General features: G+C 33.9%; 2 protein-coding genes and 1 long non-coding RNA gene across 7 annotated transcripts in view; 1 reads left to right on the plus strand and 2 right to left on the minus strand.

Annotated features, from left to right (window-relative positions):
- The window catches only part of LOC134477671 (uncharacterized), a 28,315-nt gene extending 26,389 nt beyond the window's left edge, over nt 1–1,926 (minus strand). The window contains exon 1 of the long non-coding RNA XR_010049802.1: nt 1,776–1,926. This is a non-coding gene — a long non-coding RNA (uncharacterized LOC134477671). The remainder of the gene's footprint in view (nt 1–1,775) is intronic.
- Nucleotides 1,927–2,001: 75 nt separating this feature from the next.
- Nucleotides 2,002–25,688, plus strand: Chordc1 (cysteine and histidine rich domain containing 1). The gene is made up of 11 exons (XM_003468572.5): nt 2,002–2,202; nt 5,632–5,681; nt 7,751–7,807; nt 8,437–8,594; nt 9,995–10,098; nt 11,195–11,253; nt 14,932–15,002; nt 15,876–15,981; nt 17,086–17,205; nt 17,826–17,888; nt 18,144–25,688. The coding sequence occupies exons 1-11, from the start codon at nt 2,139–2,141 to the stop codon at nt 18,288–18,290; spliced, it is 999 nt and encodes a 332-aa protein (XP_003468620.1). The 5' UTR covers nt 2,002–2,138; the 3' UTR covers nt 18,291–25,688.
- The window catches only part of Naalad2 (N-acetylated alpha-linked acidic dipeptidase 2), a 92,574-nt gene continuing 89,914 nt past the window's right edge, over nt 25,234–27,893 (minus strand). For all 5 annotated transcript variants that reach the window (XM_063256273.1, XM_063256274.1, XM_023564599.2 and 2 more), the window contains one exon: nt 25,234–26,515. In XM_063256273.1, the coding sequence (XP_063112343.1) occupies nt 26,326–26,515 (190 nt within the window). In that variant the 3' untranslated portion in view covers nt 25,234–26,325. The remainder of the gene's footprint in view (nt 26,516–27,893) is intronic.

A 27,893-nucleotide genomic window follows, 5' to 3' on the forward strand; every position in this document is an offset into this window, starting at 1 on the left:
CACAAGTCCAACTGGAGGTCTAGAGCCCAAAGGGACTCACACCAGTCGGTTTTACAGATCGGTGCTGGGAAGGCCCCAGGGTCAGCAGTGGAAAGTTAAAAAGTCTATGCCAGCGGGGAGTGTTCTATGCTGGAGCTCAGAAGTCACACTCAAAACAAGGACCAGGTTCGTTCTGAAAAACACCACAACCATCCTCAGTGACATGGAGGTCCTGTGCTCCTCCAACGATAAGCACAGTGGGGTACAGGCCAGGAAGCCACAGTGATGAGTTTGTCCTGGAGATTTAAAGGCACATGGCACAAGTCTTCCCCTCCAGAGCCAGGAAGTAATGCTTGATGTAAGGACCAGAGCTCCTCCAAGGGAACCAACAGCTCAAACAGCAACACTTAGTGAAACCCACAACACCTCTTTTCTCCTTCTCCACATCTCTATTTATGCTGGCAACGTGATTTAATTTTACTGGCTAAACTGACTACCAGTTTTTAATCTATAACACCATTCCTGCCCTTTCCCTTTCCCACTCTTTATTTCCTTTGTGCTTTCTTCAATTTCAGGGGGCATGAACTCGGTAGATCTGATATCTAGGAGGTTGGGAGTTATCTCTCTCCTATAGTAAGAGTTAAATATTCACAATGAATTTGGCCATGACAAAAACTTTTTAAAGGCTTCTATCTTTCCATTACTAATTATGTATGATTAATTTCGATGGTCTCCTGTCTAATAAAAGTGAAAACTGTTACCTTTTGGAAAGCAATTGGCAATATATATTACATTTAAAAATCTTAAACTTACTTTAAAAAGTTTTATGCTCTTTACTCCACTATTATCACCTCTCAAAGAGAAAAATACAGTAAAATTGATCACTGAATCTTATGTACAATTGGAGTTGTCTTATTAAAGAAAGTTTAAGATATGGTGGGTAGTCAACAGAATTCTTTGCAACTATATTTATGACATATAATAATAAAGTATTCCTGTTAGGTTAAAATGAACACAACGTGGTATGATCCATGTCGGAATCACTACACAAAACTTTATAGGAACAGAAGTAGAATGTGGAAAAATAAAAATTCTTTCTTATTGAGGTGGCAGGATTGTAAGCAGTTCTCTAACAAATTTGTTATTACTACAAATAGTGTACAGCTTTCTATTTACATGTTACAAACAGCATTTTAAGATTATTTCTTATCCTCTTATCAAAACTGCTTCTATTTCAAAAGCCCCAGGTTTGGGAAATCGGAGTTAATGTTGTCTGAATTGCCTACTAATGCATTACTGTTCTTTCTATGTACTCGAAATTTTTCTGTAAATTCCGGAGCAGAAAACTAAACATTGTCAAATCCACTGAGTAGAAGCTAGAATAACTGTAATTGCATCAACTCGCTAGAATAATTGTAATTGCTTCTAGAATTATCTCCGACTCATAATTTTCTTTGTAATCTTGCTGTTAAGTACGTCATATTTCCAACGTGATTTGATCACAGCTGTCCAGTTATTTCTTTAGCAGAGGCCTGCATTTCTTCAGTGTTCGAGATGAGCGCGCGCGCGCACACACACACACACACACACACACACGAACAGAAATTTGTGCACGATTCCTTTCATTTACTAACGTCCCACATTCTACGCAGAGATTTTGGAATACACAACTCTGTCCTTACTATCAAGCAGCTAAGAAGTAAAGGCTGACATCGCTAAATAATTATAGCCTCCCAAAAAAGATGCTGCTGGGACGCGGAGAATGAAGAGAGTACGGAGATTTCGTTGCCAGATACCATAGGTCAATAAGAGGCGACTCCATCTGGAAACAGCGTCAGCTCTCCCGTAGCTTTTCTGCTCTTTAAAGTGCCTTTTCTACAAACACCGCGCTCTCCGCAGGATCCCGCGGAAAGCGCCTCACTCCAATCCAGCGCAGCGCCGCTCACGTCAGCACGCCGCCGCTCCCGCCCCCTCGTCCCCCTCTCCTCTGCGCCTGCGCGACCGGAAAATTCGCGAAGGTTCCTGAAGCGGAACCGGCCGTTTCCGGAAGTCGGCAGCCGCCCAGGCCACCCGACTGGTACTTGGAACAGATCAGTTGCAGTCGTCAAGTTTTGCGGTTCCCGGTGTTTTGGCTCAGCCTGTAACGGCGGGAAAGGAAAATGGCCCTACTGTGCTACAACCGGGGCTGCGGGCAGCGCTTCGATCCCGAGACCAATTCCGATGGTAAGAGAAAACGCGTCCTTAGCCGCCTCCCGGACTCCATGCCGAGCCCTCTGAGAGAGGCCCATTCGCGAGGGCCGAGGTGCATCCGGGGTTGCCAGGCGCGCGGTCTTCGCGCCGCCCTTGCTCTTAATTCCTGTGGAAATTTGAATAAACACCCTTCTCCCCATTGTCTTTGAGAAGCAGAAGTTAAGGTGGTGCTTCTAAGTCTTTGGGGCTCCCGAAATAGTCCTGGCTGTGATTGCGTAGGATGAATGGGTTTAGGAGACAGCGATAGAAGGTGTGGGAGGAGTAGGCAGCCGGTTATGCTGGCCTTTAAATTTTTATTTTAGTGTAGAAGTTTGAAAGCCTACCCCAGCCGCTGATCTAAAAAAGCTTTTTTGGTTTTGATTTTGGTACTGGAAATCGAATTCAGGACTTCACGTTTTCCAGGCAGGCGCTGTGCCAGTGAGGAAAATCCCCAGTATAAATAAACTTTAATAGTGTTTTTGGCAAGGGAAATGAATACTTCCGCTATAATGATACCTTTCACTAAGCCTTCCGGGACTCAGCATCGCTTGTTACATATTCTTGCTGTGGCCTCTGTATTTTAATACATATATCTTCTTCGGCCTGAAATAAGCAAATGATTCCAACAGCATCTAATTGTGGAGTTAGAGATATAAAAGTGAGGGTTAAGTGACCACAGTAGGTGAACGATTGAAAGTGAGCAATGCCGTTTAATTTTTGATTTGTGAATGAGATCAAGAAATAAGCTGATTCCTTGACTATTGTGTGATGTGTTGTCGGTGTCGGCTAGCAATTTTTGTATACCAGAATTTGTTTTGTCATTTTATTATCTAATTTAACCTTCACAGCAATCCTGTGAAGTATGTAAGAGACCCATTTAATAGAGCGTCCAACTTCATTACAGTAGTACTGTGGCTTAACAGGAAATTAAAATAGGAAATTAAAATAGATACCTTTAAAATTTTTTTGCACCTCTTGAGATATTTGCAATATATTGGTTGATGCACAGGTAAATCGATGTCTTTATTTAAATTAATATTGGTACAGGATTTTAAAGAAAAGATAAATCTAGGCTGTACAATAACAAAGGTAGTGCCAATGATATTTTTATATCATTATTTCATTCAGGGGAAAAGCTACGTATCAGTAAATGATAAACTTGAGAAATGAATACTTTTAAATCCCACTAATATTCACGTTGTATGCTCACATTTATATTTAAAAAATTGCTTTTGTATGTATATTCTACTTAACTGTAAACTTGTATTAATGTCTTTCTTGGTATATGGGTAGTATTTTATGGACTTGTATTTAGGTTTGAAATTGAGGGACATAGGACCGTTCATTGGAAATCAGTGTGTCCATGTGTGAGATGGTGCAGTGTCTAAAAATGTAAAAGGGAGAGGCTAAAAAAGAGGAGCTCTCAAGGATTGAGTGGTCAATAGTAGAAAGTACAGCAGGAAATACAATAAAATTGATGAAAATGTATTCACATCAGCAGTGTGAAAATTATTTAATAGAGATTTAAGTTAAATATACCAAGTAGATTAGTTGAGTAAATGAAAGGTGAAGAAAATGGAGACTCAGGAGACAATGTTTGACTTGACTAGAACAAAGTTTTGTAAAATTTTAGAGGGTTGGCCTTGTGCACTGACTAAACAAGGAATAAAAGTTGAAGATATGAACAAGTTCTTTATTGAACAGAGCCATGCTGGATCCATCATGCTTAAAACTCTCCATTCAGTAACCTTTCTTGGTGCCATGATACAATTACATGCTAGTTGACTTAGTTCATCTTTTTACAAACTTTTTCTCTATAAAAATAGACTTACAGTGATAGGATGTTTTAGTTTGTAAAAACTTTAAGCAGATGTTTAAAAGATATAAGTGCTAATTATTATTGTGCTGGAAAAAGCACAACTTTCAGTGTTTTATTTAATTCATGCTTGTGGAGAAACTGAAACAAATACTAACGGTTGTACTTTAGGCAGGGTTAGCCCCAGTAATAAAAGCCAAACCATTACTGTGCTGTATCATCTTACATATAAAATATTTGAGCAAAACTGATCAGGAAAGCTGGGTATGGTGACACAGGCTTAGGAGGCTCAGTCAGGAAGATCACCTCAAGTTGGAGACAGCCTGGGCTACATAGTGAGACTTTGTCTCAAAAATCAAACAAGCAAAAACTAGTAGGTAAGCCAAATACAGGCTCGGAAAGAAAATGTTCATCTTCTGCTGCTTTGCCTTTGAAAGTAGTGATTTTTAAATTTTGTTCATACTTAGTTACTTTGAATTTGATTTAGTTATCTTCCAATTCGGTTGCAACCAAAATCATGGAAAGAATTAAGTTCATGAACCAAGGTATTGCTGTGTGTGGCTAAGATGTGACTCATTTCTACTGCCTTTCTGCTGACTCATTCCTACTGCCTTTCTGCTAACTATCGTGATTATTTTATGTGGCAGACTTTTATACGTTTTACACTTTATGCCTCTGTATGTTAAATGATGAAACAATGCTGTATTCTCCATTTATGTCTTCTCAATTTCATGTCTTACATATACAGTGCATTTCTGCTTCTAAACATTTCTCAGCTTTTAATTAAACTATCCTTAATTAAAGTCACTTCGTAATTTATGATTTATGTATCTATCAGGAAAATAATATAACGTTTATGAGGTAGACTAATACAGTATCTGTATACCACAAGGTAACTAAGAAAGCAATAGTGGCTATTAATATGGGGTAGAGAACTTTCTCACTGTTTGAAAAATCATTTTAAAGTAGCACTAAGAATCACAGGGTGTAAAAAGCAGGAAATTAAACAGAGCCAAAAGATTTAGAGGTAGCCCTATAAGAAAATTACAGAGATACAGAATGGACCTGTTTTCTATGAACTCATAAAACTATCAAGTCAAGAAGTTCGAAGTGTTTCTACTACAGGATCTTTAAAGGATACATGCTACACGTTGCTAATTGTAATAAACTCATTTTCATACGAAAATGAAGTAAAAATTTGTGGTATAATGGGAAAGGAGAACGGGCTAAGGAATCTTAAGCATCCTCTATGGGTAGGTGCACATAAGTACACTTCAATTTGATAGTAATTTTGTGAGTATTGAGATATGGTCATATCTTTGGGGCTTGAAGTTTTGATACTAAACAAATCTTACCACAAAGAATAGAGGAATATAATAGTTGTTAGTTTTGAACTATTCTATATTTTATAGTGGTCATATTTGAATTAAAATTTTAACTATTCTTTGTACTGTGCATCAAACATAAACATAAGTGAATTTTTAAAGAACATTGTTACTTGATAAAAGTGTTTGGGTAAAATAGTTAAGTTTTAACTCATGAAGGAAATAGTGATACAAATGTTTCTCTTCGTTATAAAAAATGTTATTTTTGCTATCTTTGACCAGATGCTTGTACATACCATCCTGGTGTTCCAGTCTTTCATGATGCATTAAAGGTAGGAACTATATGTATTTTTAGTTTCTTCATATTTATATAGTAAATTAGAGATATATTAAATTTTTACTTTTTCATTTTTCTCCTCAGTTTGTGTCTACTTCTCTAATGATCATTGAAGGGTACTTTAGATGTGTACATCACTAAAGGCAATAGATGTGATATTTTCTCCTTATAAAATAACTTTATATCTATTTCAAATCTCATTCCTAATGATTTCTTAACCTTAATGTTAAAAATGAAATAGAAACAATTATATTGATTCTCATTCTTTCAGTCTCACTGTTGACTAATGAACACAGTTTTGAATTTTAGAAATGATTGTTATGTACAACAATGCCAGTACTTGGGAGACTGGGGTAGGATGATTGAGGAGAGTTTGAGGCCAGCCTGGGCTACAGAGCAAGGCCCTGTCTGAAATGAATGAATGAATGACATAGCAAGACCAAATTCAAATAGGTGAATGAATGAATGAACAAAGAAATGTACTAGTCTCGGGGCAGACTTGTTATGTTTATAGTATTTTTGCTAAAGAAACGTGTTACCAATTTTTCACCTCTATTGCCTTCATGCTCTAGAGAGTTTGAGAAATAATAAGTTTTTTGATCAGGTTTTGATAACGTGGTAGTTTTGAATTTTGTATATAGTGTTTGAAAAGGAAGTAGTGCAGCTGCTGAGATTTTAGGTAATACTCCTTTTCTCAGAAACATGCAGTCTTTTGTTTAAATATGTGTGATTTCCTTTTACTTCTAATTTTGCCTTCCAAAGAATAGTTAGGTTCTTAGCATCTAATGGATTTATAATCAAATCTAAACAAAGTTGTAGAGCACATACCGGAGTAAAGAAATCAACATTCAGTAGGGCAGTTTGAGATATGACACCTTACATCTTTTAGCCTCTTTACAAATGTTGCTGGAGGTGAGTACTGCAGTTCTGAGAGAGATTCATCTTTTTTGAGAAATTTTCTTTTTCTGAGACCATTATTTACGACTTTTTTTTTCCTTTTCCCTAAAGTAGGAGTATATCATAGCTCAGTATTTAATTTTCTGTTTTCTCTCATTAAGTTTGTGTTCTTAAACATTACTTCTTTTTTTGTTGTTTGTTTCTTGTTTTGTTTTGTTTTGTGTTTGAGAGAGTGTCTCCCTACATAGTTCAAGCTGGCCTGGAATTCACTATATAGCCCAGGCTGGCCTCAAACTTGTGGTGATCCTGCTGCCTCAACCTCCCAAGTACAAAGATTACAGGCATGTGCCACCATGTCTGGCTACAAGTCACTTTACTAATGATTTTTAAATCCTATCCATTTATGTATTACTCTCACTTCCATAGTTCTGTTTATTGTCTGTATTCTGTAAGCATTTTTGTAAGTCTAGACTTCCTATGACTGTTGATTTTGCAGCCCGATAATTTCAAATAAAAAATTACTAGTTTCTATTTTAGAAGTAAGAAATTAAACTTGTTTTAACAAAACAAAAAACATTTTGTTGTTGAGAAAAAAATTCAGAGAAAAGTACAATCTTGCATATAAGAAGACAATTATACTCACATACTTAAATTTCATCCCTTTTTTTTTTTTTAACTGAGGACTAGTGTTGGACCCAGATTACCATTTGGGAGCACCCGGTCTGTATCTTGTTTTAACATGTAGGCATCCTAGTATTTTACATAATTCTGTATAAATGAAATTCTCTCTTACAGGTAACTTTTTTGATGGATGCTGTTTAAAAACTAGATTGTAATTTCTCTTAAGTTATTTAAAGCACTTTTTCTTCTTACTCAATGTCTTTTAAATATGTTATATTTTTAAAAACTATGTTAGCCTTTTGAAAATCCAGTTGCTGTTTATTATCTAAAATGGGTAATTTCAGTTTTAACTATTTTATGCTCCTTTGATGACAGATCATAACACAAATCACTTAGCACTTTTTGTTAATCAAAGAATCATTTTACTTTATTAGGCTAACCATTTAAACTAAAGCATGGATATATAAGGAAAAGTACAAGAATTTTATTGAATGATTGTTCTCATGGAAATGCAATTTTCAGGGTTTTTTTTTCCTTGTTTCATAGGGTTGGTCCTGCTGTAAAAGAAGAACAACTGATTTTTCTGACTTCTTAAGTATTGTAGTAAGTACTAAGTTTTTTTTCTAGATTACCTATGGAAATACATACTTATAAGAAACTGCAAATTTGAGAAGTCTGATTTCTGATGTATATTGACTGATCATTAACTGTGACATAACACTTTGCTTTTAAGGAGTTCATCCTCCTTCCACAGCCTCTAAAATAGTTTGTCCACTTTGCAGATTAAGATAGCAATTACTCATTTGTCATTTTAGGCTCTTGATGAAAAAGAAAGAACTGGTAAATAATAATTTTAACATATTTTCAATTAAAAACAATAAATTTTTATCAAACCTAAGATACCGTTGAAATGGACTATTACTTTGTAGACCACTGAAAAAGAAAAATGTTTATTACCTCCACTTCACAGTTGAGCAAACATAATAAAAAGATGATCTTCAGTGTTACAGCTTTTAAGTTGGAAAAACTAGAACTGGTTTAAGACTTGTACATAAAATGTTGTAAAAGCTTTTTCTAAAAAGATGCTTTATGCAGATATAAAAACCCATTTATAATATGTCACATTTTGAGTTGTATGGTTTCTTCCAGTCAGTCAATATACTCAAGGTATTTTTGTCATGATATATAAGATAGATGAACAATAACACCTAATGAGTACCTTTCACTCCCAGGGCTGTACAAAAGGTAGGCATAATAGTGAGAAACCACCCGAGCCAGTCAAGCCAGAAGTCAAGACTACTGAAAAGAAAGAACTGTCTGAATTGAAACCCAGGTTTCAGGAACATATCATTCAAGCACCAAAACCAGTAGAAGCAATAAAAAGACCAAGGTATACTTTATATAATTGTTTAACTTAGACACGCTTAAATGATAGCATTTCTTTCTGTTATTTCATTTGTATCATTTTGCATAATGGTATTTGTAGCTACTATAGAGGCCCCTGTTTTTTTTTCTCTTAAACAAGCCTTTCGTTTTTCTTCTCAAGTTGAGGGCATGTACACAGTAAAATTTCATTGCAGATTTGCATATTGGACCATTATAATTATAGGTACATATGCTGTTGTGGTGGCGAAATCACACATCTTGCTTTTGCCTTGAATCGATTTGAGCTTTAAAAAAAGCCAAGATACTCATTTCATTGTGAGATGCCTGAAAATTGCTATTATTCTCAAATACTGGTGAATTTTATTGTATTTATTAGTTAAAGTCTTGCTCATTTTGAAGTAGAATTAGACTTCATAATTACCTGACCAAATAAGACTGTTTTTCATTTCCACACATAAGTATTTCATTTACTTTGTTATTTCTGGTCTTCACACTGCACTTGAGTACTGTTTTGGAGCCAAACTGGAATTTAAACAAATGGTTTTGTGTTCCTCCTTTGATTATCCTTGTGGAAACTTTAATTCATGCTTAGAATTTTGGATGTTTCCAACTTTTTTCTATTAATATTACTAAAGTAAATGTACAAAGAATTAGTAACATCAGCCCAAGATCAGTCTTAGAGAGTCTTGATGCTCATGCACTTTGAAGATCATTGCTAAAGAATCTACTCAGAATATCACTGTCTCCAGTCATACTTTTGAAAGATTTACCAAATACCTTTTTAGCCAATTAATATACTAGAAAAAAAAACAAAAATTCTGTTGTTGTAAGTTAATACTTTCCCTAAATAGTAGCATAGTAATAATTTTTCTTAAAAATCAGTGAGGAAAATACAGTTTATAATAAATTCATATTAATTTAATGGTACTAAAAAGATTGTTAGGATATAGGTTTTCATGTACAGTGTTGTTAACATTTGTCAGTCTTTTCATCGTGGATGTAGAATGAATTTGTTTTTATTGTTGCCATTATTAATATTTTTTATTGAATAGGCATAAACAAATTTATTGCAGGGAATGGGGATAAGGTCTTGCCATGTTGCATAACCTGACCTCAAAATCATGATTCCCCCATCCCAGCCTTCTAGGTAGCTGGAATTACAGGCATGCATCACTGTATCTGGGTAGACCTAAACTGTATATGCAAAACTTAACCATTATGAAATGTCACTGTATAAGAAGCTTTTTGTTAAAGCTTAGAATATAGATCTTAGCAAATTTGTGAAACTTTTTACTGTACTAACTTTATTTACAATATTTAACTTCTCATAAAGTTCTATGGTTGAATACAAAGAACTATTTTGGTATATTACAATAATGATGGTGCAATTTCAAAATTCTATAGCCCAGATGAACCAATGACGAGTTTGGAATTAAAAATATCTGCCTCTCTAAAACAAGCACTTGATAAACTTAAACTGTCATCAGGGAATGAAGAAGATAAGAAAGGTAATACTTAGTTTTATTTTATTAGTTTTATTCTACATTATTTAAGTCATCTAAGAGGTAGCATTTACTGAGTACTAAATGTGGTGTGCAAATTTAGCACGTTGTGGTGAAGCAATTTTTGTTTTCCTTTTTTTTTTTTTAAAGTTGTTGGGTTTCTTATTTATTAGTATATGTTTGTATGTAGTTCATTGTTATCTGAGGGAGTACTTATATGTACATATTGCAGTTTGGATTCTCCAGTCACCTTTTTTGTATCTGTTGATACTATTTTTCTTAGCACATGTTATGGCTTATAATGATCACATTATTTAGGTTTTGTAGGTTCCTATATATGGCATATCTTTATTCCTTTCATTTCCCCTTTCTCCCGTTGTACCATATTTTGTGCAACATCTGTCCCCTTACCTCTTTGTATCCGTCTTTCTCGTTTTCTTTATTTATATTTTGCCTTCTTTAATATATTATTTGAGGAATAATATATGGTATTCAAGCTTGTGTCTTGATTTATTTCACACAACATTATGTTTTCCAGGTGTTTCCATTTTCCTACAGATGCCTCAAATTTATCATTCTTTATAGCCAAGTAGTATGTCCTTGTATATACATAGCATCTCTTATTTAGCCAATCATCTGTTCACAAGCTGGAAGCACTTTTTTCTAAATGTTGATACTACTGCAGAGTGAATATGTGGTTCATTCTATTATCTACTAAAAATGAGGATCTTATAAAAGTGTTACATTTCTTCAACAATTGAAAATGTTTTATCTGTAGTATATATCTTAATATTTTCTGATGTCTCCTGATGCCATGAGATATAACACCCTTCGTAATCTCTTTCACAAAGTTAAGATACTGAACAAAGCTATGCGTTTTGGAATAGAAATGTGTCATGTATCCATTTGGGATATAAGCAAAACCTAATATTAAGTCCTCTTTTGTCTTAATCTCTTTAAAATAAAAAGAAAAAAAGTTAAACACCTAAATACAATTTCTGACTTCTAGTAAGACGTATTTTGTAGAAAAATGCTTTTAAGAATAGCTAGTGCATTTCTACTTTAATGAAGACCTTAATGTAATTTCTTTTCCACACTGCAGAAGAAGACAGTGATGAAATTAAAATTGGGACCTCATGTAAAAATGGAGGGTGTTCAAAGGTATGTATTAAAACTTGTGCTTTTGTTTTTGTTTTACTTGTGACATTTTAAAGTAAATTTTTAATTTGGAAGAAAGTATACATTGTTCTTAGTTTATCACATAGTGGGTACCTATCATGTTAGGGGAATATGCTAGGGACTAAGACTACAAACTTGGATAAAAGACTGAGCGCACATGAAACCTGATAAAAATCATGAGAATAAATAATTCTAATTAAGTCAACATTTCCTAAGCACTTAAAATATACTAGACATAGGAGCTGGAAATAAAAATATCAAGTAAAACAGAAATCACTGTTTTGTAGAACTAATATTCTGTTATGGGTAGAACAACATAACAACTGAATATTATAAAGTCAGGTAGAGATGGCAACAAACAATGAACAATAAGGAACTAGAGTGAATCCAGGTAGGAAGTATTTAAGATTGTCAGTGAAGTTCATTTTGGTGACATGATGACATAAATTACAATTCTCAGTAAGGTACTAGGTGAGTTGCAAGTCTGGAAGAATAAAAATTAGGGTGTAGTGGCTTTACAGCGTGGGTTTTTAGAAATAGCAAGATCATGACAGCATGGGCAAAGATGTGCAAGTAATATGAAAATAGGGTATATTATGGAGGTTTTTATAAATCATGATGAGGAATTTGAGCTTTATTCTAACTATAAAGAGAAGCCACTACCAGTTTTAAGGACAAGCTTGGTTTCTTTGATGAGTAGCAAATGGATTCTATCAGAACAAGTTTAGATGCTGTTGTAACAGTGGGATTAAGAATGCTCTTTTTTTCTTTTTTGGTCTTTTTGAGACAGGGTCTCACTATGCAATTCAGATTGGCCTTGAGCTCACTTGTAGCTTAGGGTGGTCTGGAACTTACAATAGTTCTCTTACCTCAGCCTCTTGAGTGCTAGGATTATAGGCGTGTGCCAGCACAACTGGCTGCTTACTCTTAAGTTTGCATACATTGTGAACACTTTTTCTCTCCTTCTCTTTTTTTCTCCATGACATTTTAAACCTTATTTGATTCATTCTGATACCATCCAGTACTGTCTTCCCCATGTAAGGCAGAGTCTTGCTTTTTTTCTTTTATTTTGTATTTTTGCAGTGTTAGGAATTGAAGCTGGTATCTTTATAAACTGCGATATAGTCCCAAACCTTTTTCTATTTTTTATTTTGAGACAGGGTCTCAGTAAGTTGCCCTGGCTGGATTTAAACTTAGAGTCTCAGTGGCTCAGTATCCTCAGAGTTCTGCAATTACGAAGGTCTATTGCTATGTCCAGCTTACATTTATTTTCATTGTACAATGGGTTTTAGAACAGTAGTTAGCTCATAGCAAATACACGTAGAAAGAATGATACAATTTGGAAAGTATTAGCAATTAATAAATTGGGAATGAAAGAAGTTGGTGGCTCAATCTTCTGGGTGATTGGTGATACTATTAAGAAAATGGAACACTTGGCAGAGGGGCCTTTTATTTTTCCCTCCTGTTTATATTTAAGGTCACCTTACCAAGGGGGATGGAAATAGAAATATTTTTACATGAATTTTATGCAGGTAAAAAGGAATGACAGTTTTTGGAGTGAGAAGGCAATTGAAATTTTAGAGTAATGGAGAAAGATCAAAGAGAAGGTACCAAGTGAGTTTTGAAAAAGAAAAAATAGTCCTGGTGAAGGTGACAGCAATAGTATAAAGAAAATAGTAGATAATAGGAATAGTTTACCATTTGCTGTTGTGAAACTGAAAAGGAGGATAGTGGTCAAATCTTAAGTTTTTAATAGTACTTAGAAGTTAAACCTTACTGTAGACAATAGACCGTTAAATTTTTCACTGAAATTTGTTAAATTATGTACAAATAAAAAGTTTAGTGCTAAGGAATTTTCATAATGTGACTACCTCAGCATATAGAGTATTCCTTACGCTTCTTACATTCATCTTTCTTTCCCCTAAAGGTAATCACATCTTTCAGTCAACAATGATTACTAGTTTTTCTTGTTTTTTAAGTTTAATATAAGCAGAACGTGTGTTGTTTCACTTTTGTATATGTAGCTGTATTTTTTTTTCATTGTTTTAAGGTATGATGCCATTGTTTAAATGTGCCACAATTAAGCTTTTCTTTCTGTTGTCCTTTAAAAAAATTTTTTTTCGGATGATGCTGTTGTGCATGTCTTATGTATGACTTTGGGGACTTGTACATATTTGTTTATTTGACTAGAAATGAAATTATATGTATACCTTTGGCTTTAATAGACTTCACCTCATTTTCCAAACTGGTTGTATTACTTTATATTCCTACCAATAGTGTTGAAGCTGGTTTCACTTACTTCATGCTTTATTTAACCATTCTGATTGAATGTGATGTTCTCATTGTGACTTTAATGTGCACTTCACTAGCAATGAGATTGAATATCTTTTTAGTGTATTTATTAGTTGTATCTCATGTTGTAAAATGTCCAGGACTTCTTTATAGTTTTACCCTTTTCTTACCAATTTTTAATTGTTCGTGTATTTTAATATAGGTTCTTTGTCAGAAATACTACTGTCTTTTTAGTATTCTGATAATGGCTTTAATAAGTTGGCACTTTAATTTTAATGAAAAGCAATTTGTACATCTCTGCCTTCATGGCTGATACAGCCTCTTAAATACCGCTTACTTCAGGGCTATAATTAAAGGGCTTCAAACAGGAGAATGACAGTGTAATTGTATGAACAGAAATTAAAAGGTGAGGAGTTAGTAGAAATAGAGAAAAACATTATAACTAATTGCATAAGATTTCCTAACTTACTGGTAAGGTAGTAAACTAAGCTGATATTTTCAAATGTAATTGACATGACTTTAAGATATATTAAATATAGGTAAAGGAAGAGATGAAATTAAAATGTCTTACATTGGGAGACTTCAGTGAATATGGTAGTATCAAATAAGAAAGGAAAAAAATAGGCTTTGGGGCAGTAGTGATAAATTCAAAATCTAACATGCTGAGATTTGTATATTTATGTAATACTTTAGGAGATATATGCACCTAGTGCCTGGATTTACAAAAAATAAACACCAAATTTTATTTCTGTACTTGTAGGTAGATAATATAAATACAAAAATATAAAGAAAGTATAGTACTGGCTGCATCCGTGTTTTATTAACATAAAATTTTTGTGAATTCATCTGTAGAGCCTTCATCTACAGCAGCAATGGGGCCCGGATCTTCCAGACAAACCATGGATATATATATAGGTCTGCAGCTCATTTTACCATTTTTAGGGATAATAAATCACCACTCTAGAACTTCCAGAATTGCTTTTAGATTTCCCAAGAGATATTTTGTACACATAAATCGTGTTGTAATTGTATTTCTGTCTAGAGTACTAATCTCTTGGTTTCAACGTTTCTATAAATTTAAATATGTGAATATGATTGGATGAGACCTCGTACCCAAACAGTTGAAAGCATCTTAATATAACCTGTTGCCTACTTTTCTATTTGCCTTTCTCACAGGGACTAAAATTTAACCATGTCTAAAAGGGAATTATTTTCGTTCCTTAATGGGATGGCCTGGATGAATTTAATCAATGTTCTAAGTAACTGTTGTTATTTCATGAGTACTTTTCAGTTTATAGAGGTAACTAGTACTACAAATACATATGACATGTATCTGATGCAGATCTGTTTCTCTGTTTGCTCTTTTAGACGTATCAGGGTCTACAGAGTCTAGAAGAAGTCTGCGTGTATCATTCTGGAGTACCTATTTTCCATGAGGGGTAACTTATGCATGACTAATTAAAATACTCTATGGTAGGGGTTGGAAACTTAGTTATGTTTTAAATGTTATTTCCTGTACGTGTTGAACATTTGCTTACATTGCTATTTTATCTTACACAATAACCTAAAAATGGAAAGTTTGTCTTCTTTAAACACATAAGAAAAACAAGGTTACATTTACTTCATAATCATTGTAATTCAGACCCTACATTTTTTTATTATGTGTTATATTTTACTGTAGTGTTCCACTTTGGACAAAACTCATCCTTTATTTGAAGGATCATGCTGCGTATTCAGGGCGTTTAAAAATTTTGCCCCTAGGGCAATTAAGGCATCCTCTTCTGAGAAAAATCCATATTTTTTCACAGCCCTCAATGAAAAGGTTATTTTTTCCATACATGTGTAAAGGATTTAAATCTTAAGTTTCACTATAAGTTTTAGATTCCTGCATTTGATTTTTCTCAAGTAATAATGGGTTTCTCCTGCTTTATGATTGACCATCAGAGGTTGTGTAAGCTAATTTTTGTTTCATGTTCTTTGCTTACTGGGTAACAATGTGAGGATTACAAATCTTTGATCCTGCATTTTGGTAGCTTCATGAGGAAGTTAAAGTATGAGTTTTCGGTGAAAAGCTAACTTGGAATTTTGTGATGTTTGCAGTATCTTTCTTCAGAAGTTCTAAAATCACTATAATAAATGCCATGCTGACTTTTTAGTTACTAGTTTTCCTGATGTGTATACATTTTTAACTGTCCAATGACTTACTATACTAAAGTTGCACACTGAATTTAAGAAAAAGTCACTCATCACTCATACTTCTTGATCTAATTTTGAGATTTTACTTCTGAAATATTTTTTGTAATAACTTAAAGGATGAAATACTGGAGTTGTTGCAGAAGAAAAACCTCTGACTTTAATACATTCTTAGCCCAAGAAGGCTGTACAACAGGGAAACACATGTGGACTAAAAAGGATGCTGTAAGTAACCTGTACAGAATAATGCTCTGGGTTATAGTCATGTTAAGAGATCGCAGTTTATTCTGTCTCTAGTTTTTTTTTAAAAATGTTCTCTTTATCATGCAATAACAACATACTCACAAAATGAAATTAATTTGAATAGAGCTTTCATAGCACTTCTTTATTGAGCAAGGTACCTATTTTATGTTGTTTATACAGGTATTTGGATTTTTGTGAAATACTCAAGCTTGCCAAAATTGAAGCCTCTTCTTTGTCTTTTATTATTAAAATTAACTTCAAAGCCTGTTGCCACTTTTTGTTTCTTTAAAAATTACTGTTCTGTTAATTTTAATGTTACTAAATATTGACACTTTGGATTTTTTTCTGGCCGCTTAAAATTTCTACCATTCACGGATATAAAACATTTCAAAAAGGAGACAACAGACTTGTTTCAGCTGAGTTCTTTTGAATTTCTCTTTTTTTACAGAGAAGTTTATCAAGAAAGAAAGAAAGGGGGCTAGGGATTTAGCTCAGTGGCATAAGCACCTGCCTTGCAAGCAGGCGGTCGTGAGTTTGATCCCCCATACCAATAAAAAAAGTTAAAAGAAAAAAAGAGTCTACTTCCTTGAACAGCTTATAAGAAGACAAGCAGTTGTACACATAATTCCCTAAAAGCCTATTAAATTACAGGAAGGAAAGCAATATATTGCTGAATATTTATCTGTTAGCTATTACTGTTACTTTATAGTATGCTAAGTAAATTAATCCTCTGTGCTGTGTTTGGTATTAGTAATCCCAATATATACCTTTATATCTTTTAATTTATAAAATAATTATAGCTGTGTGGGGTGGCCTATACCTATAAACCCAGGACTCAGGAGGCTGAGGCAAAAATTCAAATTCATAGGGTACAAAGTGAGTTTAAGGCCAGCCTGAACTATATAGTAAGGCCTCCCCTTCTCAAAGGAAAAAGAATAAATATTTCAGATTAGTTTAGAGATTTATTCAACATTTAGGTATTCTGTAATTGTCACTTTTTAATAAGTAACATATGGTTAAACATGAGAAATATACCTTCCAAAATTAAAATAACTTCATTATTAAAACGTTTCTCTTGTATTCCAGGGGAAAAAAGTTGTTCCATGTAGACATGACTGGCATCAGACTGGAGGTGAAGTCACCATTTCAGTATATGCTAAAAATTCACTTCCTGATCTTAGTCGAGTAGAAGCAAACAGTACATCAGTAAGTACACTGAATAATTGAGTGAAAATTGTATTGCACACAGTTTTTATTTTAATGTATTATGAAATAGCATTCCTGTTTCAGCTGATTTTGAAATCTTGAAACACTTTCCACGTGGAAAAAACAATTTTGAAGTACTTGCATAAAATCTTAAATGCCAGGCTTGGTGGTGTACACCTGTGAACCCAGCACTTGGGCGTTTAAATCAGGATGGTAGCCTCAAGTTTGAAGCCACCCTGCACTATATAATGAGTTCAAGGCCAACCTGAACGGTATAATGAGACCATTACTTAAAAGAAAAGAACTTTCAAATAAAAAACCCAATTTTTTTCCCTATTCTGGAGGTGCTAGTAGACTACAGGTGTTAACAGAAAATATAATGTTCTTATTATGAAACTTCAATTTTTTTTGTTCATGATTTTCTTAAATAAATCATGCAGTATTAGAAATTTCTTAAAATAGCATAATATCAGAATCTCTTTTAATTGGTGCTTGATGTTATAAACCTTTGATGTGAATTTATTAGCTTTTGAGTAGGGTGTAGTTCAGTGGTTAAAGACCCTGGGTTTGCTCTCCAGCTGACTCCAAAATAGCTAACCAACTTTCTGCATCTTTTTTAGTTAAATGTACACATTGTATTTGAAGGAGAAAAAGAATTTCATCAAAACGTGAAATTATGGGGTGTAAGTATTATGAACCCATTGACTTTTCCTGATAATTTAAAATATCTTTTGCAGAATAAATGACAGTATTTTTAGTAAATACTGATGGAAAAGTATAGACATATAATATAATGTTGTATTGTAGCTTACCAAAAGTTCAAATTTAGATGTAAACATGGCCTTGGAGCCTTGATATGGGTAGTATTAACATAAGCAAGACCAATATTTTCCTCATACAGTACTATTACCCAAATTTACTGTAACTCTTTATTACAGGTGATTGATGTAAAACGAAGTTATGTAACTATGACTGCTACAAAGATTGAGATATCCATGAGAAAAGCTGAACCTATGCAGTGGGCAAGCCTTGAACTGCCTACAACCAAAAAACAAGAAAAACAAAACAAAGATAATACAGATTGAATGGAAAAAGGAAAAAAGCTGTTGCCTCTTTCAGAAATCATAATGATGTGTGGTGAAGTTGTGGCTTGCTGCTGTAATCTTTTATTGTTGCTGTTTGTTTGTAAATCTGGCATTTCAGGGTTAACATTAGGCTTTTAAAAGCCTAAATCAGGTTATCTTTTTGTCTTCTGTTTTCCCTTTGAGAGCTGTAAGATTGACTGTTCCTATGTGTGTCCCATGCTTGAAGCTAGACAATAACTCATAAATATAATTGCAGGATTTCTCAGTACAGTATACCATTCAGCACAAAAGTAATGTAGGACTTTTTAAAGAACTTTTGTCCCATAATTACAAAATATGTCATGGAATGTTGTTCCTATAAAACTTGAAAGTTTTTGAGGAAAATCTGTATTGTCTTCCCTATGTGGACAGTTTTTCTAGGAAGATTAATTCTGAGAATCCCGTAGGTAAAAGGGAATATGCTGACTAACAAATTTGAACTTTTTTACAATTTAAGAAATAGATACCTATATTATTTGCCAGGCATATGATTTAAAATACATGAAATAAAATTATACAAGTATCAATTTGGCTAAAATTCACCGTTTTATAGGACTAAGCAATAAATGTTAAGAAATCTCTGCTGATTATTTGTATGGTGTTAATGATTAAATTGTACCTGATTTGCAATCTAAGTCTTTTAATCTTTAAGTTACTTACAGAAAGAAATACACAGATGATTTCCATAATGGATGAAAAACTAAAATTATAAACATGAAGGTTTGTGGAAATACATTGGAGGATAGTAGTTTTGCTTTATGATAACTATTACATGTTCAATAAAGTTAACTTAATTTTTTCAGGTTTGTTAAGCTTTCCTGAAGAGCTTTATAATTGTAGTGACAGCATTAATTACAGTGCTTCATTTCCATTAAATGCAGGAAACACAGAATTTCAATTGTTTATGCCAATTGCATCTATTAACAGGTTATGTTTTGAGTCAGTGTGGAGCTCCAGAAGAAATTGTATATTTAGAACTGTTAGAAAATTTAGAACTCTAGCAGAACTTAATAGATTTCGAGATTAGTCTTATATTTATTAAAGTAAAAGGGATTTATTTTTCAAAATCCCTTGAGTTACAGGATTCTTAGAAATTGCTGAAGTACTTTTTTAGTTAATACTTGGTATATATCATTCTGTTGTCGGCAAATAACTATTTGATGTTAATTACATGATCAAAGATTTAGCTCTGTCACAATTATATAGGCAGAAAATTGGCAGCTGTGCTTTGCATGTTGACACTGAAATAACATGGCAAGAAATTTGTCAGTAAGAAGATTACATAAATCTCCAATATTGAAAGAGATTTGCATCTTTTCCCATTGTAGAAACTTGGGTCCATTTAGAGACATGAAGTTTTTTTATTGTTTGTAGAAAAAGGTTGATACTTAATTTGATTCACAGTAATTTTTCTTTTGTCATTGTAATGTTTCCTTCTTGAGGCTGCTTTCTCCTGAACATATCTTAATCTATTATGGTTGAACTGTTATTTAAAGCAAGTAAAATATTCTCTGATTTAGTTAAAAGCACCATTTCTTTTTATACAGCTATATAGACCAGTTTCATTGGTCATAATTTCATTTTTCCTAAGAACCTATATTGCCCAGATAAAAATTTAAATACTTACCTTAGAATGATGTATACACACAATAACAATTAGATAGAATGTTTTATTCTATAAATTTCTCAAAGTTAATAAAAAATGCTTGTTGACTTTACTGAATCATTTCTCTAGAAATTGTCTGTCTGTGTTAGCATCAAAAGGAATTACTGTCACAGCAGTAAAAGCAAGATGTATAATGTACTATGTAACTTCATTTTAACTTTTGTTTTTAGATATTTTACAAAGGAGTTCTAAAAAGCAGAATTTTGAACATTAATCTCCTTATGTTAAAAACCCTCCAAACCCATAGAACATTTATAAAACTAAAAATTAACCTTAATGTAGTACAGTTCTTCTGTAAGTAGAACATTTAATTTTAGCCCATGTATTTTTAGTTGTACTGTTGAAGTATTATAAACAAGCATATGAATTGAAATTCCATGTTTACAATTTAGTGTAATTTACTGGTGTAACTGTATTGGTGCAAAATTGGTTCTAATTAATTTTGTGACAGGAATTTTCTTAGCAAATACAACTTGTGTTTTTGTTGTTTTGTTTTTGTTCTTTATTGCTGCAGATTGAACCCAGTGCCTTCACACTGAGCTACATCCCTGGCTCTTTATTTTAAGATGGGGATCTTAATTAGTTGCTCAGTCTGGGCTCAAACTTGGACTCTTCCTGTCTCAGCTTCTCAGGGGGCTTGCTATGCTTATCGATGTGCACTGCCACACCCAGCTTGTTTGGTTTTCTTTAAATAGTTCTTCAACCATCAAAGATTGAACAGGATCCTAAAACATTCTTGGAAATATTTTATGGGCCCTTTGAGTTACATCTTACCTAACCCCCATTTAAAAAAAAAAAAAAAATCACTTATTTCCAAGCCTGAAAATGTGTGTCTTGCTTATACCCACAGTAAGTAAACTTGTATATGTAAGTACTGTATGCCAGCTCGTTGCGCCACTGGAGCTCCATAGTAAACTTAAATACAGATTCATTAGATAGGCTATTTTAGAGGATTTCGATATGTACTGTGTAACTTCTTTTTTGTTTAGGACACAGTCTTACTATGTGTAGTTCAAGCTGGCTTTGAACTTATTATCCCTGTATTGCAGGCAGGCCTCAAACTTAGAGCAGTCCCCTTGGCTCAGCCTCCCAAGTACTGGGATTGCAAGCATATGCTACCACACCTTGAAGGAACTTTTTTAAAATTTAATAGACTTTGTTCTTTGCAGATTATTTTGACTTGGCATTTATGCATGATACGTATTTTGTATTCTGCCAGTATAAGTCTGTGGTTTGAGTTCTGAAATGCAGTCTATTTAGGTATTATCAATAAATTATTTCATTTTCCTTTTTAATAGGTTATCTCCCCACTACCCACCCAACTGTATTCTTACATCTGTTCTTACAACTTAAATTAATCTGGTGTTGCTAATTTTAAGTAGCAATAAATGTGTATAGTTGAATGTGACACCATCTCTAAAATGCCAGGCTTGCAAAGTTTTTCCTGCACGTTGTTTGATTTTATGTTTTCAGGGACTTAAGATTTTAAGAAGTCCATCATGATTTTCATTGGTTGGTTTTTAGTTTTTGATTTTGAGACATTCTTACTGCTTAGCCCAGGCTAGCTTCAAACTGGAAGCAGTCTTCTGGCCTGTTGCCTCCTGAGTGCTAGGAGACATGAACTACCATGCCCAGCTGCTTCATGAATAGTTTTCTGAAGATGATAATCATCATTAAATAATCGTTAGTGATTTTTCTTGGTTTTCTAATTTTAAAGGCCATCTTTAATATCCCTTAAAGTGAAATTAAAATGACAATCTTAAGCTTTTTTTTATGATGTTATCTTTTTGAGACAGGATCTCACTGCAATTCAGGCCAGCCTTGGGCTTACTTTGTAGCCCAAGCTGGTCTCAAACTCAACGATCCTATCTTAGCCTCCTGAGTAAGAACTTTAGCATTTTATGTTGCTTAAAGATTGTTTGAAAGTAGTTCGTCATTCCCTTTCCTATCAAGTGATCAGATTAGCTTTTAAAAAAAGATTTAGCTAATTAAAAGAAGCGATTAAAAAGGGAGGACCTTAAGTTTGAGGTCCTTTTCCTCCCAACAAATTAGATGAGATGATCAATGGAGGTTTTTTGGATGATTAACTTGTGTCCTCTTGAAAACCGCATTAATTATATTTAAATGTTTTTGTCAGATGTCTTTTTTTTTTCTACCAGTGTTTTATCTAGGAACCCAAATTATGTGTATTTAGTCATGTTTCAATAGATGAGTTTTGACACCTTCTCAGGCTCAAAACCCTAAGTTTTGAGGAATACTGGTTATTTCTTAGAATGTCCTTCAGCTGAGATTTGTCTAGTATATTATTAAATAAACTGACATGTTTGGGGAAAGACAAACCAAAGTGCCATATTTTTCCAGTTAAGGGGAATGCGTTATTCCATCTCAAAAGAAGAGTTTCTAGAAGTTCCTTTGAATTTTTCTGCACACATTTGCTTTCTTACCACTTATGGGTAAGGTGTAGAGTATAAATGTGTGTATTTTGTTTGGGGTTAAGTATTAGGTTGCTTAAATTGTTCCAGGTTATTGCAACATCTAGGTTGGTTTCCATTTTCTTTTGTCATGCCCGTTGCATTGTTTTTGTGTTATGTGACTTTGAATTTTTTATTTAGCACTGTATTCTGGTATTTCAAGATGTTCCCATTCTGTATGTTTTCTATCCAAGTCCTAGAATTAGCCATTTCTCTGATAATACTTTTTATTGGTAAATGGTATCTGAAACTTATCTAGATACTGTTTATTTCTAGATGAATTTGTTAGGAAAGAATATGTGGAGGTGGAGGAGAGCCCAGTAGTGTGAGGGCATAAATACAACAGAAAGGATGAGAAGGATAGATGAGTCTCAGGATATTGAAACTATGCGATAGGAAATTATAAAATCACTTACATTTTTGGAAATGGAGGGGCTAAAGAATAGAGACAAAGGTTTTGGAGGACATGATTTTTCTCGGTGGGGCTGCTAAGTCCAAAAATCTGAACAAATTAACATGAAGTTATTCAGGGTGTTAAAATCTGAAGCTTACCATGAGGCCTCATCTCACACTTGAGTATAGGAAATTGTAAGTAAGCAGGCATGATTTAAGTATTTCATTATTTCACTAAGCTGATTAGGATGCAAAGTTGATGGCATTCTGAAGTAGAAGGCATTTTACTAGAAAATAACTGCCTTTGAGTAAGATGTAGTATGGGTACATGGGCATGGAAATAAGTAAATGCAACAAAAGATTGATGCATACACACTAAATGCAGTTTTGAGTCCCCACCATTTGTAATGGATCTCGCATCCCCATATGGTCAAAGTTAACAGAAAAATGGGGAAGAAAGACAAAAACCACACAAGTCTATCACAGACACTTGAATCTGAGAATCAGTGATTAAAGTATGATATAGCTATATTTTACAGTGCAGCTTTGGGGACTTCGTGTGCTGGGAAATCAAACTCTGCTTCAGGTGTATTAGGCACATTCTACCAGTGAGCTGTATCCCCAACTCCCTGAAATGGTTTCTTTTTTCTTTTGAACAATGTAGTTTTTTTTGTTTTTGTTTTTGTTTTTTTTTTTAACATAGAGATGTTAATGTTTTCTGTGTTCTTGGTTCAAATGATAGTATTAAGGCTTTTTTCTGTTTTATTCAATACTTTGTTCACTTGTTATATGTATAATTAGTCAAACATAATCTGCTTCCAGGAAAGCTTCTGAAAAGGAAAACAAAAAAATAAATAAAAATGATGCTAAAAATCAACCTATAAACTTGCTGTGGAGCTCATATAATGGACTTTCCGAATTGTTCAAAGGACAAATACTGGAATTCTGATGCAAAACAAAACACAGCTAGGGGCCAGTAGGAGGGAAGCCCAGTCCATAAAGACTAGGATGTACAAAGGCCTAAGTTCGGAGACAGTATTGGAACATTGACTCTTGTTTGCTGACCTCCCAAACTTTTTACCATTGCTACCTCTTAAGCAAATAATTCAACATTGAGTTTGGAAATCCTTTAGTACACTGGTAGTAGCAAGGATATCACATTTTCTGCTGATTATCCTCTAGTAAAATACCTAGTATTTGGGAAGCCTGAATTTTAACCCATGCCTGGAATCCAAATAAGCCCCAGGAGTGAAGACAGTTGATTGTCTCAGCTATCTAAAGACTCAAAGACATGCTGTATGATCAGTGCTTTTGCAACTGTTTTGATATCTGAAAATACCTGCATGTTTTTTACTTGCTATTGCAATTGGCTGTTTACTGGCTATTGCTAATTACAACATCCCTGAGACTTGCGATCACTATTGAAGGATTTTTTTATATGATTACATTTATTTATGAAGATCATTCTGGCCAAAGTCAGTATAACTGATACAAGAGTGAAAGGAAGTTGGTGACATTTAAGTGAAAGATACATATTGAATAATCACATTGAAGATCAGAAGTGGATGAATTTAAGAGCCACTGAAAAGATAGAAGAAACAAAGCAAATGAGTCCACGGTTACAAACAATGGCAAACTTAAGTTCTACGTAGTATAATTTTTACTATTTTATCCTGATTTCATTTATTTGCCTAAAAGCTCAAAGTCCAATTTCTGTATGTGAAATTCTGAAACAAATAAGAATTGTGTGAAGGTGGTCTATGTATATGCATATGTAAATCAACATTTAAATTCTCAGACCGAGCAGAACTTACAAAAGTATTATCTAACCCATTATAAAGGGAGTATATCCTGATAAATTTTTAAGCAATTCAGAAAAATACAGAAAATTCAAGTCATGTTGAAGTCCACCACTCCAAGGTAGCCACTTAAGACATTTTGTCTGATACCTATTTTATCACCATTTCTGCAAAAGTAAGTCATGGACAACTTACCCAAATAAATGAAAAATGTACATTGTTTTTCTGATTACTGCTGTATTTTTAATGTTAATAGTCATTTCACTTTCTCATGATGAAAAAAAATCCTTGTATCACATTTCATTCTATTCAATTTTCGGTATAAACATTTGGGGAGTTTTCTGAGTTAAGGTTTATATGCACTTTATTCACACACATTGCTTACTAACTTCCTATTAGATAACTTCCAAATTAAAGTTTTTTTTTAAAACAGATTACTGCATTAAAGGAATTTATGGATTGTTTAAATTTGATTTTAAAATAAATAACAAAATTAATACATTATGATGAGCAAAATACAGAACTTATTTCCGATTTTTCCTTAAGAGAAAAATAATAGAAGTTGGAGCAAACAATGAGATGAAAGGAGTTTTAATAGCAAATCTGACTCATACCAAATGCTTAAGGGAAACCCTTGGGGGGGAAAAAGGTTAGAACACATGTTCTGTATGTTCAACATGATGTACATAGCCATACCTACTGTCATGGACTAAATATAGTGCATTCCACAAAATCACGCTCTTACTTATGGTCAGCTATTGATTAAAGACAAAAAAACAAAGGAACAGTAAGTTACAAACTACTGTCATTTTTTTAGTGTGCTAGCCTGTAACAGCTCTTAATTTTTTATTCTCAATTTCTTTCAATAAAGTAACTGGACAATGTTTTTCTATAATTCTGAGGTTATGCATGGCAGCTTGCGGATTCTGATACAATTTCTATAGGTGTTAAAATGTAAGAGATTTTGAGATTTCCTCAACAAATTGACCTAAATGTTTCTTCAATAAAGCAAAGATAACACTTTTTCTAACTGTTTGTGTTTCATACTGATTTTACTTGAGAAGATACACTATTCTAATTTCCCTACACAGATGTTTATTTTTTAATGAAATTTTAAAAACCAATTTTATTGGGACTTGGATGGTAAAATGTGCACATTTTAAATTTATAGTTTGATGAGTTTGGCAAATGTATACACCTGTGCAATACTCAGCTGAACATTCTTAACACTCATTTATCTGAGAAAACTTGGTATGTTTTTGTAGCCATCCTCTGCCCTTGCCATCTACCCAGTCACTGATTTTATGTCACCAATTTTGCCACATCTTCATAATTTACATACTCTTACTTTATGTACTCTTCTGGGTACCTTTATTAATGCATCCTCTGTCAGGAAGACTGCATAGTTCTTTCAGTTTTATATTGCTGACTGGAATTTCATTGTGGATATATCGTAATTTACCAACTTCTCTGTTACTGCACATTTGAGTTGTTTCCATTTTCAGTTTTTTCAGCGTGAATTCAAGAAGCAAAATCTCTGCAGATGAATGAAGTGGAAGTCTAAACCATGACATGAAAATCCAGATTTTTAAAACCTTTTGGCTTCATGAGTCATCAAAAAATGACAAATTTCATCCACACGTTTAATAGCCAATTGACTGACACCTTTATAACACTTCTTTCAATGTCCCTGCTGCTGCTTGAATTGTAAAAGCTGCAATAGAAATATGTTTCTTTACTTCTTTCCATGCCAAATGAGGGTCTGCTTTATTTTCAATATCAAACATAGCATCATAAATTCCAGGAAATGACTCTCCAGCATATTTGTTGTGGCTACTTGGAGCAAAGATGATGTGCCTAAAAGAAAGGAAAAAAAAAGTCATTTAAAACAAATGAAAAATTCTAGGTAGCCAAAATTTGTATTATAGCTACATTTCTCAGAAGATTTTAGAAAAGTACATATATTCAATCACAGCATGTCCCAGCAGAGCAGCCCAGAGCCCCTGCCAGCACAATGAGACTGTCCTGAGCAGTTCTGCAGAGCCAGCAGTTGGTGAATGAGGTGAACCAGTACTGAGCCTTGGTATAGAAACATGCAGAACAAAAGTGGGGAGATAGGGTCACCATTTTATTTCAAAAGGTTCAGGGTGAACCCAAGCAACAAACTGCTGGGTTGCTTCATTACTGAAGTCATAGAATAGAAAGCGGGAAGAGCCATCCAGTCAGTGGACTGTTGGCAGCTGGTGACCAGACTAAAAGGTACGAGCTCAGATTGCCTAGATTGCTCCAGTGGTGCAAGCAGGCAAGTAGCCTTGGCCTGTGACATAGGACAAGGCTCCCCACCACCACCACTATACCAGCAGCCGGTAAGAGGAAGCTGTGCAATGACCAGAGGGGCTAATTGTACACAGATCTGGGAGATAACCAACAGTGCCACAGCAACTGGGAGAGTGCCAGAGAGATGAACACAGTAAGATGAAATGCACATCTAAAACATTGTCAGATAAAGATTCCACTTGCAGAGGCCAAGATAAGCCCCAAATGCAGCACAAATCCTACTGCAAATATGGTAGAGTTACACACAACACTTGGGATCCCACATGAACACTGCCACAGAATGGTGAACAACAGAGGAACTGTATTTGTTTCTTTGAGTGATTTTCTTTTTTCAGTCTGGTTGAGGTGTTTTGTTTTGATTTTGGGGATTTCTTACCTTTATTTTTGTTTTGTTCTATTGGTTGTCTTTATTTCCTCAAATATCTCTTTTTGAATTTCTTTTGCTACTTTCCTGTGAGTAAACATAGGCTTTTCTCTTTGTTTTTCTCCAATATTCTTTTAGTTTTTCTTCAGCTTTTTCACCCCTGCAACTGTCCTCTGGTTTCCCAAAACTTGGGAGATTATTCTTTGCCTTACAGCTGTGTTTCTATGCTCTAGCTCCTCATTAATCTCTCTATTTTTCCCCATTCCTCTTAAATATGCCCCCAAACAGAATAAAATTAATCTACCTAGCAGATTGCATGCAAGTTTTTGGTGTGTGATGAATTTAGTCATATAACTGTACACCTTGCTCCTATGGTTTAAGGAACCAATAGTTACCACAGTTTATCAGTTCCTAGGCTGTCCTTGATACTATTTTTGTTGTTGTTTTTATTAATTGTAATACTTTAACCAGGATGTCATACATGTAATCAGATCTTCTCACTTGTATGACAACACTGTGATTCTCTGGGGTAAT

Source organism: Cavia porcellus, unplaced genomic scaffold (genome assembly GCF_034190915.1).
Source record: "Cavia porcellus strain 051 isolate PalLab524CR breed Dunkin Hartley unplaced genomic scaffold, mCavPor4.1 scaffold_9, whole genome shotgun sequence".
NCBI lineage: Eukaryota > Metazoa > Chordata > Mammalia > Rodentia > Caviidae > Cavia > Cavia porcellus.

Coding starts and splice junctions, on each gene's coding strand:
- Chordc1 (XM_003468572.5), top strand. CDS start 2,139: ATGGCCCTACTGTGCTACAACCGGGGCTGCGGGCAGCGCTTCGATCCC. Junction 5,682..7,750: donor TCTTTCATGATGCATTAAAG/GTAGGAACTATA, acceptor CTTGTTTCATAG/GGTTGGTCCTGCTGTAAAAG. Junction 10,099..11,194: donor GAATGAAGAAGATAAGAAAG/GTAATACTTAGT, acceptor TCCACACTGCAG/AAGAAGACAGTGATGAAATT.